The 14,211-nt window shown below is 55.4% G+C and overlaps 2 protein-coding genes across 10 annotated transcripts in view; both read right to left on the reverse strand.

Annotated features, from left to right (window-relative positions):
- Nucleotides 1-14,211, reverse strand: part of POLR2F (RNA polymerase II, I and III subunit F) — a 242,822-nt gene that overhangs the window by 111,554 nt on the left and 117,057 nt on the right. The gene's annotated exons all lie outside the window — the stretch shown is intronic.
- MICALL1 (MICAL like 1) overlaps nucleotides 1-14,211 on the reverse strand; it is a 36,965-nt gene that overhangs the window by 12,223 nt on the left and 10,531 nt on the right. For both annotated transcript variants that reach the window (XM_050806180.1, XM_050806181.1), the window contains exons 4-9: nucleotides 12,167-12,255; nucleotides 10,789-10,931; nucleotides 6,279-6,733; nucleotides 4,021-4,078; nucleotides 2,698-3,080; nucleotides 904-1,319 (exon numbers count right to left, since the gene is read on the reverse strand). In XM_050806180.1, the coding sequence (XP_050662137.1) occupies nucleotides 904-1,319; nucleotides 2,698-3,080; nucleotides 4,021-4,078; nucleotides 6,279-6,733; nucleotides 10,789-10,931; nucleotides 12,167-12,255 (1,544 nt within the window). The remainder of the gene's footprint in view (nucleotides 1-903; nucleotides 1,320-2,697; nucleotides 3,081-4,020; nucleotides 4,079-6,278; nucleotides 6,734-10,788; nucleotides 10,932-12,166; nucleotides 12,256-14,211) is intronic.

Below are 14,211 nucleotides of genomic sequence, written 5' to 3' on the forward strand. Positions count from 1 at the left end.
AGTGCAGGCGATCGGAGGCAAACAGGGGCCCTGATACCTAAGACCTGGAAGGCTATGCGTGTGGACAGGTGGATAGATGGGTGGGAGCTCTGGCAGATGGATGGAAGGATGGACAGATGGGTTTGTGCCTCAGTGAACAGAGTGGGTAATGGGTAGATAGGCTGGCCAAAGCCACTCAGGAAATCAGAGGCCAGCAAAGATAGAAAAGGCCCTGAACAGCCGGGCGTGGTGGCTCACGCCTGTCATCCCAGCACTTTGGGAGGCCAAGGCGGGTGGATCATGAGGTCAGGAGATCGAGACCACCCTGGCTAACATGTTGAAACCCTGTCTCTACTAAAAATACAAAAAAAAAAAAAAAAAAAATTAGCCGGGCATGATGGCGGCACCTGTAGTCCCAGCTACTCGGGAGGCTGAGGCAGGAGAATGGCGTGAACCTGGGAGGTGGAGCTTGCAGTGAGCCAAGATCGCGCCACTGCACTCCAGCCTGGGCCACAGAGCAAGACTCCATCTCAAAAAAAAAAAAGATCAAGCCTGTAATCCCAGCACTTTGGGAGGCCGAGACGGGCAGATGACGAGGTCAGGAGATCGAGACCATCCTGGCTAACACGGTGAAACCCCGTCTCTACTAAAAAAAATACAAAAAACTAGCCGGGCGAGGTGGCGGGCGCCTGTAGTCCCAGCTACTCGGGAGGCTGAGGCAGGAGAATGGCGTGAACCCAGGAGGTGGAGCTTGCAGTGAGCTGAGATCCGGCCACTGCACTCCAGCCTGGGCGACAGAGCGAGACTCCGTCTCAAAAAAAAAAAAAAAGAAAAAAGAAAAGGCCCCGGACATTTCTGCCCTAAGACCAGACCCACATCCACTAGAGAGGATATCACTTTGAGTGAGGGTGAGCGGGTACTCACCTTTACCTGCAGCTGTGGGGACGAGCTTCCAGGGGAAGGCGCGGGGCTCCTGTCTCCAACCAACAAGAGAGGTGTTGGGGTGGCACCACTGCAGGGCTTGGCTGGCTGGGGACCTGGGCTGCCCCTGGTCCTGGGGGCAAGGCCAGGGCTGGCTTGTGGCGTTTGTTCCACTCTAGGCTCCACTAGCTCCCCAGAGGACGCCAGAGAGGAGTTGGTAGAGAGGCTGACAGGGTTTCCAGGGGTGCCAGGGGCATGGACAGCAGGCTCTGAGGAGCTCTTGGGCACAGCTGGCGGCTCCAGAAGCTCCCCACCTGCAGTCTGGCTGGAGCTCTCGGATGACAGGCTCTCCACACTGAGCGCTGGCGATGGTGTGGCTGAGGGCGGCTCCGAGTGCGAGAGGCGGGAGGCGTGGAGAGCTGTGCAGACGAGCACCAGGACACCTCACAAGGGGAGCACCACAGGGGCTTCCAGCCCCACCTCTCAGCTCCACTCTCAACAGAGCCGCAGGCAGCCCTGGAAACCCAAGCCCTCCACATCGAGACAGGGCCAAGGCCCAGGGAACAGCAAACGCCCAGCGGGATGGAAGTCGTGAGGTGCATCCAGCCACCGGAGTCCATCCTGCCCCGCCCACCTTGCATTCTGCCTGCTGCCTCCACTTCCCCACACTCCCCACGGCCCCCGTGAAGGCACCCACAGCAAAACCACCTTGGGAATGCCAGAGGAAGAGAGGCAGCCCCTCCTCTGCCCCTGATCTGCAGTGCGGAGGCAGGGAGGAGGAGCACACAGCCCTCGCTGTGTCCCAGAGCCACCAGCTCTGGGACAGGCACTGCCGGGCACCAATTTCTCTCCTTGTGGCTGACAGATATGATGCTTCCAAACACATTATCTGCATTTTCCAGATGAGGCAACAGGTTCAGAGAGGAGAGGACGCTCACCCCAGAAAGGGCTGGGATTGAATCCACTGTATCTGACTCTAGAGCTCACGCCCCTCTGCTGTCCCCTGAAGCTGTCCGTCACCTCCACCTAGACAGGCCAGCCTCCGCTGGGCTCCCAGGGCTCCACTCGGACCCCCTGAGCACCTGCCTCTGCCAGCTCTGGCAGGCTCTTGCCCCACTGTGTGCGGGGGTCCCATGGGACTCTCAGAGGCGGCCAGACCCAGCCGTGGTGAAGGTGAGGACCAAAAACCCAGCTCAGGGTATCAGAAGACTGGGAGAAGGTGAGGGCCAAAAACTCCAGCGTGCCTGGGTGAGGGGATAAGCACTGGACGGAGAAGGCCCAGCAGCCTGGAGCTGAGTCACCATGTCACATGGAGGACTACAGACAGACTCAGGGACAGTCAGAGTCATTACACCTGATCACGCACGGCCAGGTGAGAGCCCAGGTCGCTCAGGAACTGCAGCGACAGTGACGGAGTTAGGATTCAAGCAAACCCCTCCTTTCCGTGAGCCCCTCGCTGCACTGAGCACACCAATGGACAGCACATTTAACGAGCACGACAGGGAGGGTGAAGAGATGGACTCAGGCCAGACTCCGTGGGCTCAAATCCTTCCTCTACAGCTTAAGCACTGAGAGGCTTTACGCAAACTACTTAGCCTCTCTGTGCCTCAGTCTCCTCACCTGCAAAGTGGAGGTGATGATACCTACTCACAGGTTTGCTCTAGGATTAAATGAGAGGTCACCCATGAAACACGCGGTGCCCAGCCTGGGAGGCTCTGCCTCACCACACCCCCACCCCAGGCCTGGGCCCCATTCCCGAGTTCCAACTGTCAGGAGAGCTCCAGGAAAGGCACTTACCCTGTGGGGATGCGCTGGGAGCGCGGGGGGCAGGGCGCTTCTTTGTCTTCGGGCTGCTGGTAGGGGTGATGCCGTACCAGGGGTGCAGGGACTTCGGTGTGGACTCCAGGTGGCCCAGGGCAGGGCTGGTGGCCAGGCTGGGTGCAGCCGGAGCCTCTTCCTCCTCGTCCTCCTCCTCTTCCTCAAAAGGGTTATAGGGTTTGGGCTCCAGGCTGGCCGCTGGGCTCGGCTGGGCCACCTCCTCGGTGCCTCCATTCTCCACCTGCCTGCTGTCCTGGCTTGGTGGCCCAGGGCTGCTGCTTGGGGGAAGTGGGGCTGGCTTCTTCTTTGGTTCCGCCTGCACCAGCGTGATCCATGGGGGGTCCTTCCTGGGGGCTGGTGTCCTGGAGGGAGGGGGGAGGCAGCAGAAACCATTAGCAGAGGCAAGGGGTCAGCTTCCTTCTCTCTCTCGACAGTTTTGAGGCCACTTCAAATGGGAATGAGAAACGGCCGTTTCCATTCTCCCACCCCCAGCACCATGGGGCCAGTCTGAAATGGACTGTTACAGTCACAGCCCTTGAGGCCCAGAGAATGTGAACCTTCAAGTCACAGAGCTGCTGTTAACCCAGCCCAGGAAAGGATCGACGAGGGACTCTGTCATCTACAACCCATGTAACCTGGAAAAGTCACCTGCTCGCCCTCTGTATTAGTCTCTCCTTCCGCTCAATGGGGACCTTAATAATCCTTGCCTCACAGCGTTGGTGTAAGGATGCAGTGAGCTACGGAGTCCAGCACTGGGCAGGGCACCAGGGCACCTGCTGAGTGCCAGGGGCTCAGTAAACATTAACAACTGGCACAGCCATGGCCCACCTGGCTCCCTACAGAGCGACCACATAGGGGAAGCGTGGCCCCCAAATAACAGCTGGAGTAGACGTCGGCCACGTGAAGCAGGGTCCTGTGCTGCAAGACCTGAGGGACAGGTACTACAGCTGAGCTTTTCCAGGTCTTTCTATACTCTGCTGCTAAGCCTCAAATCAACTCTATAATCAAGGCTAGGCCTCCCACGTTACAGGCAAAGGAGCTTGGAGAGATGACGGGAACCAGAGGTGGCTGCCTGCACCGGGTACTGCCCACAGGACCAGGCACCTGGGGAGGGGGCCGGGCAGTGGCTGCAAGAATCCCAGGGTGAGCCTCAGGAGAGGGGGTGTGGGCCCAGCTCTCCTTCCCCTCCTGAGCCCCACGCTGCTCATCCACAGGAAGCCTCTCTCCCACCCGGCCCCAGAGTACCCCAATTCCCACCAACAGGGCCTCTGAAGCAGGAACGCCCCTCAGGGATCAACATACCCCTCAGATGGCTTCGGTGTCCCCCTCGGCTTCGGGACAGGTGGTTCGTGCAGTCTTCCTACATGGGAAATGATAGTGAGCCAGGCCTTCATGGGCAGCAGGAGGTGGGCACCCAGGGAGCCAGCCACAGTAGCTGCCTCCCCAGGAGCACCCCGCCTTCCTCCTACACCCTCGCACCTCCCCAGCCCAGCCCTTGGAAATTAGATAAGCACCCAGGTGGCTGAGAACAGTCAGGGGTCAAGGCCAGGCCACCTGAGATCCCATTTGCATTTCATTTGAGAAGACGCAACCCAAATCCCCTCAGACATCCCCCCAGTGTGGGCGGAAAACATCATCTCAGTTCAGCTCGGGAGCCACCTCCTCCTGGAAGTCCCGGACTCCTGAGCGTCCTCCACGAATCCCACAACAACCCCTGCTCCCCTCCTCCAACTTCACAAGACTTCCACAATCCACTGAAACCCGTGCCTCTGTGCCTGTCTCCACCTCAACGCTGGGAGCGCCCTGAAGGCACAGATAGGCCTGAACAGTATTCTGTGTCCCCAGCGGCCAGCTCAGATCCAGCCTCCATGAGCACTGAACAAACAGAATGTTCTGGTGCAAGTCGCAGGGTGACCCTGGGAGTCTCTCACCCCGTGGCCACCAATGCCTTCCCTAATGGAATGATAAGGGCTGCCCAGCAGCCTTATACAAGGAGTCTCAATCCTACAAGCTCACTGAAACCCGGGGAGGTCATCTGGGAGCATTTCACAATGTGGGGCTGGGGGAGAATGCACCCACAGAATGAGCCAGGGGTCTCCACTGCAGCTCACACTGGCTCCGGGGCCCACCTGACCCCTCTGCTCTCCCCCAAGCCCCTGAGGTCTCCCCTTCCAGACATGGGCAAGCATAGAGGCTGGGCTTGGAGGTCACCTGCAGTGTGCCTGTGGATGGGCCAGGACACACAGGAAGGATACCAATGTGCAGAGTCCCAGAGACCTCGGGGACACACGGGCACACTTGGAGTGGCACTTACTACCCACCCTGAAACTAAAGCCCACAAAAACAGATGCAAAAGAGCGCATGCAGAGGAAGGCAGCATAGGGGTGGGGCCTGGGTCTGTTTCCTCTGCACCGTCCCAGCATGGAGAATAGAGCACAGCAGAGGCCGCAGGAACTCAGCATTTGTGGCAGGAATTAATAACCTCAGAAACAGGCCAGGTACGGTGGCTCACATCTATAATCCCAGCACTTTGGGAGACCAAGGCAGGTGGATCACCTGAAGTCAGGAATTTGAGACCAGCCTGGCCAACATGATGAAAACCCGTTTCTACCCAAAAATACAAAAATTAGCCAGGCATGGTGGTGTGGCCCTATAGTCCCATCTACTTGGGAGGCTGAGGCAGGAGAATCGCTTGAACCTGGAAGGCAGAGGTTGCAGTGAGCCAAGATCGTGCCACTGCACTCCAGCCTGGATGACAGAGTGAGAGTCCATCTCAAAAAAAAGTAAAAAGTAAGAGCCGGGTGCAGTGGCTCATGCCTGTAATCCCAGCACTTTGAGAGGCTGAGGTGGGCAGATCACCTGAGGTCGGGCATTCGAGACCAGCCTGGCCAACATGGTGAAACCTCATCTTTACTAAAAATACAAAAATTAGCTGGGCTGTGGTAGCCTGTAATCCCAGCTACTCAGGAGGCTGAGGCAGGAGAACTGATTGAACCCGGGAGGTGAAGGTTGCAGTGAGTCGAGATTGTGCCATTGCACTCCAGCCTTGGTGACAGAGTGGGATTCCGTCTCAAAAATAGTAATAGGTTGGACGCCGTGGCTCACGCCTATAATCCCGGCACTTTGAGGGGCCGAGGCAGGGAGATCACCTAAGGTAGGGAGTTCAAGACCAGCCTGACCAACATAGAGAAACCCTGTCTCTACTCCATCTCTACTAAAAAAAAAAAAAAAATACAAAATTAGCCGGGCATGGTGGCACATGCCTGTAATCCTAGCTACTCGGGAGGCTGAGGCAGGAGAATCACTTGAACCCAGGAGGCGGAAGTTGCAGTGAGCCGAGATCACGCCACTGCACTCCAGCCTGGGGGACAAGAGCAAAACTCCCGTCTCAAAATAAATAAATAAATAAATAATAACAACCTCAAAAACACAGGCAGTCCCCAACACAGCACAGTACACAGCAGCACAGACAGAGAGGGGCCGACAAACAATCCCAGACACACAGACTTCAGTAGTGCACTGCCACCCAGTGCACCCTGCCCCGACTGCACCCTGCTCACCGTTCACGAGGCTGCTGCTGCCAGCCTGCTCCACCAGGTTCTCCTGCTGCAGACTGGAGCGGGGCCGGGGCGTGGGGGGTGCTGGGGCGATGCTCTCGGAGGCCTTCCTGGGGGCGGGGGTGGGGCGGCCTGCAGGGGTGCTAGCCAGCTCCTGTGGTTTGCCAGGAACCCGGGGTTTGGTAGGGATCTGGGGCCGGGCCTCAGGGCTGGCCTTGGGTCCATCGGCCTCAGCCCCTGCAGGAGCACTGGAGCTGGGGCTACCTCCTGGAACATCCTTGGCATCTTCTGCGAGTTGCTGCTGGTGCTGCTGCTTTGGCTGTGAGAAAGGCCCAGGCCTGGTCCCTGACCGTGTCCCCGGGCCCAGCCTGGCACAGTGTTCTGCACACACAAAGGTGCCCTCCTCGGGCCCATTCTCATAAGCCCCAGGGAGCAGGGTGCTGGAGCACCGCCGACACCTAGCAGGGGACAGGACAGGGGTTCACTTAGCCAGGCAACCAGGCCCAGCCACTGGCTACCCCTCCAGCCGCACCCAGGGCTGTTTCCTCCCTTCCCTCCTCCCAACTGCCAGCCAAGCTCCAGGATTCATACTCTAGACTTCTCAGAGGATAAAGAAAACAGTAACTGTCAGAAGCATAGTGGAACAATAAAATCACAAAATCACACAAAATCAGCAACAGAAGTTGTGAAACATGCCTTCAGTTTATGCTGCAAGAGGAAGCAGCAGAGGTCCCCCCGAGAGGTGGCATTCAGTGAATGGCTGCATCCAGGAGTGGCTCAGGAAAATAAAGCGGTAGGTTTTACCCAATCAGGTGGTGTTTTGTGTTTTCTTTTCTTTTTCTTTTTTTTTCTTTTTGAGATGGAGTCTCACTCTTGTTGCCCAGGCTGGAGTGCAATGGTGCGACCTCAGCTCACTGCAACCTCCGCCTACCGGGTTCAAGCGATTCTCCTGCCTCAGCCTTCGGAGTAGCTGGGATTACAGGCATCTGCCGCCATGCCTGGCTAATTTTTTTTGGTATTTTTAGTACAGACGGAGTTTCACCATGTTGGCCAGGCTGGTCTCAAACTCCTAACCTCAAGTGATCCACCTGCCTACGCCTCCCAAAGTGTTGGGATTACAGGCGTGAGCCACCGCTCCCGGCTATGCTTTGTTAATGAAATAGAATAATATACAATGTATAAGACTGTATCATAAAAGAAAGGCCAAATAGTGCTTTGTGAAACTCTTACTCCAGCTGTGCCTCTACTTACACAGTTTTTTTTTTTTTTTTTTTTTTTTTGAGACGGAGTCTGGCTCTGTCGCCCGGGCTGGAGTGCAGTGGCCGGATCTCAGCTCACTGCAAGCTCCGCCCCCCGGGTTTACGCCATTCTCCTGCCTCAGCCTCCCGAGTAGCTGGGACTACAGGCGCCCACCGCCTCGCCCGGCTAGTTTTTTGTATTTTTTAGTAGAGACGGGGTTTCACCGTGTTCGCCAGGATGGTCTCGATCTCCTGACCTAGTGATCCGCCCGTCTCGGCCTCCCAAAGTGCTGGGATTACAGGCTTGAGCCACCGCGCCCGGCCTACTTACACAGTTTTATTTCAGGTAAATATTTACATCTAGTCACAGTGTCAAGTGTATTTTTTACTGGGAGTTACTATAAAAAGTTTCTTTTTATTTTTGAGGCATGGTCTCACTGTCACCCAGGTTGGAGTACAGTAGTGCCCATAACTCACTGCAGCCTCAAACTCCTGGGCTCAAGTGATCCTCCTGCCTCTGTCCTTTGTCTCCCAAGTGCCTAAGACTACAGGTGTGAGCCACTACACTTGGCTAATTTTTTTTTTTTTTGAGACGGAGTCTCGCTCTGTCGCCCAGGCTGCAGTGCAGTGGCGTGATCTCAGCTCACTGCAAGCTCCGCCTCCCGGGTTCACGCCATTCTCCTGCCTCAGCCTCCCGAGTAGCTGGGACTACAGGCGCCCACCACCACGCCTGGCTAATTTTTTTTGTATTTTTAGTAGAGACGGGGTTTCACCGTGTTAGCCAGGATGGTCTAGATCTCCTGACCTCGTGATCCACCCACCTCGGTCTCCCAAAGTGCTGAGATTACAGATGTGAGCCACCATGCCCGGTCTTTTTTTTTTTTTTTTTTTAATTTTTTTGTAGAGATGAAGTCTCATTATGTTGCCCAGGCTGGTCTTAAACTCTGGACCTCAAGCAATCCTCCCACGTCGGCCTCCCAAAGTGCCAGGATTATAGGCATGAGCCACCACACCCAGCTCCGGCCTGTAAAAAGTTTCTAAAACACTGCCCTGGTGGCCAGATGTGACTGTGTTGGTAGAGTCTGTTCCCTCCTTGAGATTTTTCCCCATGACACCCCAATTCTGCAATCAGGTTCCAGGGTTCCAGCACTAGTTGTCCCCCACTCAGGGGCACACTCAACCAGATCAAGGGCATGATGCCACTGCCAGCTTCCCTTGACTATTCAGTTTCCTCTTTTGGTTTCATTTTTGAAACATACAAAATGTTTTCATTAATTTTTTAAGTTTTTGTACTTTTCTTGCCGCTTCTATCACTCTTAAAATCTGGCTTCCCTTGGAAGCCATACACTTAAAGCAAGTTGTTAATGTAATTTTTTTTTTTTTTTTTTTTTTTTTTTTTTTTTGAGACGGAGTCTCGCTCTGTCGCCCATGCTGGAGTGCAGTGGCGCGATCTCGGCTCACTGCAAGCTCCGCCTCCCGGGTTCACGCCATTCTCCTGCCTCAGCCTCCTGAGTAGCTGGGACTACAGGCGCCCACAACCGCGCCCGGCTAATTTTTTGTATTTTTAGTAGAGACGGGGTTTCACAGTGGTCTCGATCTCCCGACCTTGTGATCCGCCCGCCTCGGCCTCCCAAAGTGCTGGGATTACAGGCGTGAGCCACCGCGCCCGGCATTAATGTAATTTTTTAAAACTTCAAGCGGGGTATGGAAGCACATGCCTATAGTCCCGGCTACTTGGGAGGGTGAGACAGGAAGATCACTTAAGCCCAGGAAGTTGAGACCAGCCTGGGCAACATAGTGACACCCATCTTAAAAGAAAAAAAAAATTTTTTTTTTGAGACAGAGTCTCGCCCTGTCGGCCAGGCTGGAGTGCAATGGTGTGATCTCAGCTCACTGCAACCTCCACCTCCCGGGTTCAACCAATTCCTGCCTTAGCTTTCCGAGTAGCTGGGATTACAGGTGCCTACCACCACACCCAGCTAATTTTTGTATTTTTAGTAGAGATGAGGTTTCACCATTTTGATCAGGCTGGTCTCAGACTCCTGACTTCAGGTGATTCACCTTCCTCAGCCTCCCAACGTGCTGGGATTACAAGTGTGAGCCACCATGCCCAGCCAAAAAAAATTTTTTTTTTTTTTTTTTTTTTTGAGACAGAGTCTGGCTCTGTCACCCAGGCTGGAGTGCAGTGGCCGGATCTCAGCTCACTACAAGCTCTGCATCCCAGGTTTACGCCATTCTCCTGCCTCAGCCTCCCAAATAGCTGGGACTACAGGCGCCCGCCACCTCGCCCGGCTAGTTTTTTGTATTTTTAGTAGAGACGGGGTTTCACCGTGTTAGCCAGGCTGGTCTCGATCTCCTGACCTCGTGATCCGCCCGTCTCGGCCTCCCAAAGTGCTGGGATTACAGGCTTGAGCCACCGTGCCCGGCCCAAAAAAAATTTTTTTAAGCTAAAATATTTTCTTTTCTTTTTCATTTTTTTTTTTTTAGATGGAGTCTCGCTCTTTTTGCCCGCGCTGGAGTGCAGTGGCGCGATCTCGGCTCACTGCAATCTCCGCCTCCCGGGTTCAAGCAATTCTCCTGCCTTAGCCTCCTGAGTAGCTGGGATTACAGGCACCCGCCACCACGCCAAGCTAATTTTTGTATTTTTAGTAGAGATGGGGTTTCACCATGTTGGTCAGGCTGGTCTCGAACCCCTGACCTCGTGATCCACCCACCTTGGCCTCCCAAAGTGCTGGGATTACAGGCGTGAGCCACTGTGCCCAGCTCAAATATTTTATTTTCTTTCTTCAATGGCCTTTTTTTTTTTTTTTTTTTTTTTTTTTTGAGACAGAGTCTCATGTCACCCAGGCTGGAGTGCAGTAGCGTGATCTCAGCTCCCTGTAACCTCAGCCTCCCGGGTTCAAGCGATTCTCCTGCCTCAGCCTCTCAAGTAGCTGGGATTAGAGGTGTGCACCACCACGCCCGGCTAATTTTCAATGGCTTTTAAAGTACACATGGCTTTTAAAGTGCTCCTTCATCATCATCCAGTAATCCTCAAAGAGCCTGGGCGCTGGAAGGAGAACCCCTGTGCTCTAGCCCTGTTTCCGTCTCGAATCATGTGGGTGAGCGAGTGCTTTTCCCTCACTAAGCCTTGATTTGCTCATCAGTAAAATGGGGATAAGCCAGGGGCTCTGGTGCGAAGGGCCTGGCAAGGTGTGCCTGGCACACTGTGTGTGCTGAACCCATGGCAGCACCCTCCCTGGTTTCGGGGGTAACGGGAGGCCCTGGCCACTCACCGGAAGCAGTGGCGGTGGTACAACCTGCCGTCAGCCAGGTAGCGCTGTACCAAGTGCACATGCTGCTGGCAGGCCGCACACGTGCTGCTGGGGGTCTGGCCGGTGGCCTGCTCTGACAGGCTGCCTGAGGAGAGCTCCTCGCCCTGCAGAGAACGAGGTGGGGAGGTTGGAAGCAGGACATGGTCACCAGCCATCTTGTTCATGTCACGTCCCTCTCCCTCCCTCCAACGGCCACCGTCACTCAAGTGTGCACCAGTTTTCGTGGTGGAAATGGACTTCATCAGGGCCCCAGGAGGGGCAGAGGGCAGGAGGCTGCCACTGTCTCCCAGGTGAGGAAGCCAAAGCCCAGAAAGGGGGAAAGCCTTATTCAAGGTCACTGAGCCAGTGTGGAAACACGAAAATCCTGACTTCCGGTTTCTGAGGCTTCCTTCCCCCAAGGCAGGCAGCTCCTGGCTGTGCAGCTCCTTCCCCTTGGCGGCTCCTGCCCCCTCTTCCTCCCCTTTGGGGAGCCCTCCGACAGGTTCCTGTCCTCCCAGGCCCACTTCAGCTGCCTTTTCTGTTCTCTCCTAGAACTGCCATGGATTTAAATCCCAGTTTCTCTATGTCCAAGCTCAGTGAACCTGAGCAAGCTGCTTGAGTGTGGGCTTGGGTCCCCCCTGCAGAATGAAACTGTATAACCCCCGCCAGCCTCGGCCCCATGTACCTTCATGGGGACCCCGCCCTGGGGCTAGCTCCCTCCAGCAAGGAGCGGATGGAAGCAGGAGGGGAAGGCCCTTCATACACTGTAAGGTGCTGTCCAGATGTGAAGGGCTGGTGTCACTTCCTCTACGCCCTTCAAACAGGTGACTGGCAGTTGGCCCCCACTTCCTTGCTGAGTAACCTTGGACAAATGACTAAACCTCACTAAGCCTCAGTTTCCTCATCTGAGTATCAGGGCCCATAATGCTGACCTCCCTGGGTTGTTGAGAGAATTAAAGGAAATCAAGCTGGGAATTTCAGAGCTGTCTCCACAGGAATCAAGGGGAATCTTTGCTTTACTACGTGTGTAACTCCTGACAGTCCCATGATGGTGAGCTCAGCATTGTGGACCGCCCTCTCTCCCCTTGCCAGAGCTGGCATCTCCTGACCCCACCTGAGCCCTGGAGAAGGAGGTAGGGCTCCCTGCCCACAGAATGGGACTGGCCTCCTGAGCCATACCTCACTGCCCCAGTCAGGGACACCTGTTCCCAAAGCCAGTGTGGCAGGGACAGAGAACAAGCACCCTCTGAACACTGTCAGGGCTAACTTCCTCACATGACCCAGTCACTGCAATGATAGCTGTCCACATAACTCACCCCCTCCACCCCCGGCCCTCCCACCTCTCCAGGGATCTGCCTACCTGAGCCACATCTTCTGGTTCCGCTGAAGTGGGTGCTACAGATGGCGGGGAACAGGGTGCCAGGCCCTTTCTGGGTGGTGAGACACCAGCTGCCAAGAGATGGGAAAGGGGCCCTGAAGCAGGTGGAGATCCTGGAGTCCCAGGAGGTCCCAACCTGGCCGAAGATTTGAGACCTGTAGCCATCACCTTAAGGCAGACCACCTCATGCAGTGGGACAGGAGCTGGCTCCTACTTCACGCGGACCCGGGGACGCCTCCAGTTTTCAGCTAAGTGCTGAGGGCAAGTCACTGAATCTCACTGAACCTCCATCAAATGGGGAGAGTGACTCCTGCTGCACATAGCCAATCCGAACAATGGTGCAACAGTACGATCATAGAACACAGCACCCACGTGTGGCTGCACTAGCAGCTTCCCCACCACCAGGGTAGAAGAGGTGAAGGAAAGGAAAAGAAAGGAGCCACATGATGCTGGCCTGACAGCTCAGGAAAGGGGCTGCCTCCTTGGGGTTGACAAGGAGCTGTCCTGCCTATCCCCAAGTGGGTATGGGGGGCCAGAACCTGGACTGCACACCCCCTCACCAGAACAAACCCACCCACCCTGGGTTCCTCTAAGACTCAGTTCCTCAGGCCGGGAGCAGTGGCTCACACCTGTAATCCCAGCACTTTGGGAGGCTGAGGTGGGCGGATCACTTGAGGTCAGGAGTTCGAGACCAGCCTGGCCAACATAGTGAAACCCCTGTCTCTACCAAAAATACAAAAATTAGCTGGGTGTGGTGGTGCGCGCCTATAATCACAGCCACTCAGAAGGCTAAGGCAGGAGAATCGCTTGAATCTGGGAGGTGGAGGTTACAGTGAGTAGAGATCGCACCACTGCACTCCAGCCTGGGCGACCAAGCAAGACTGTCTCAAAAAAAAAAAAACAAAGAAATTCAACAACACTATGGTTGGTGCCAGGAGTGGCTCCAGCTGACTGGGGAGAGGCTCTTAGAAGCCACACGAAGAAGCTGGACTTCATCCCGACATTACTCCCCAACCCCTTTCTGATTTCGCACAGCCCCTGGGCTTCCTTCAATCATGCCCTGGCTCCCTGAGCAGGCTGCAGCTCCTCCAGGGCGGGGGTCCATCTGCTGTGCCCAGGATCACTGGCACCCACTAAGCGTGGTGGCACAGCAGAACACTCAGCACAGCACCGCAACATCTCAGCCAGGGGCAGGCTCCAAAGTTACCCAGTCTGGTAAAAAGTCAAGGCTAGTCAGGCCGGGCGCGGTGGCTCACGCCTGTAATCCCAGCACTTTGGGAGGCCGAGGTGGGCGGATCACGAGGTCAGGAGATCGAGACCATCCTGACTAACACGGTGAAACTCCCTCTCTACTAAAAATGCAAAAAATTAGCCGGGCGTGGCAGTGGGTGCCTGTAGTCCCAGCTACTTGGGAGGCTGAGGCAGGAGAATGGCATGAACCTGGGAGACGGAGCTTGCAGTGAGCCGAGATCGCGCCACTGCACTCCAGCCTGGGCGACAGAGCGAGACTCCGTCTCAAAAAAAAAAAAAAAAAAAAAGTCAAGGCTAGTCAAAGTCACTCTTGAAATGCCTCCACTTGCCCAGAAAGTACAGTCTAGGACCATCTGGGGGAGTCAAACAGTCAGCTTTGCCTCCAGAGTTGGAACACATCACTGTTTCCTTTGCTTAAGCAGCAGATGGGATAAAAATGGTTTGTATTTAGGGGCCAAGTTGTATGAAAGGCACAAACTGTACCTTTTTTTTTTTTATTACAAAAGGCAGATTTATTAGAGAAGGTATGAAAATACATCGCGAGGTTGACAATACAGGCAGCATAACAGACAAGGGACTATCTGCCATAAACTGTACCTTCATCAATGAGAATCCCTGCAGGGAAAGGGAACGCCCGTGCCCACGCTCAGCACGGTAACCTGGGCCCACCAGGGCTGCCCCTGCCTACCAGGCTGCCCAGAGAGGGCCAACAAATGAGCTGGGCACCACCAACAGCTCCCCGCACCCCCCGCCCACCCCCCACCACAGAGTCCCAG

The sequence above is a fragment of the Macaca thibetana genome, chromosome 10 (assembly GCF_024542745.1).
Source record: "Macaca thibetana thibetana isolate TM-01 chromosome 10, ASM2454274v1, whole genome shotgun sequence".
Classification (NCBI taxonomy): Eukaryota; Metazoa; Chordata; class Mammalia; order Primates; family Cercopithecidae; genus Macaca; species Macaca thibetana.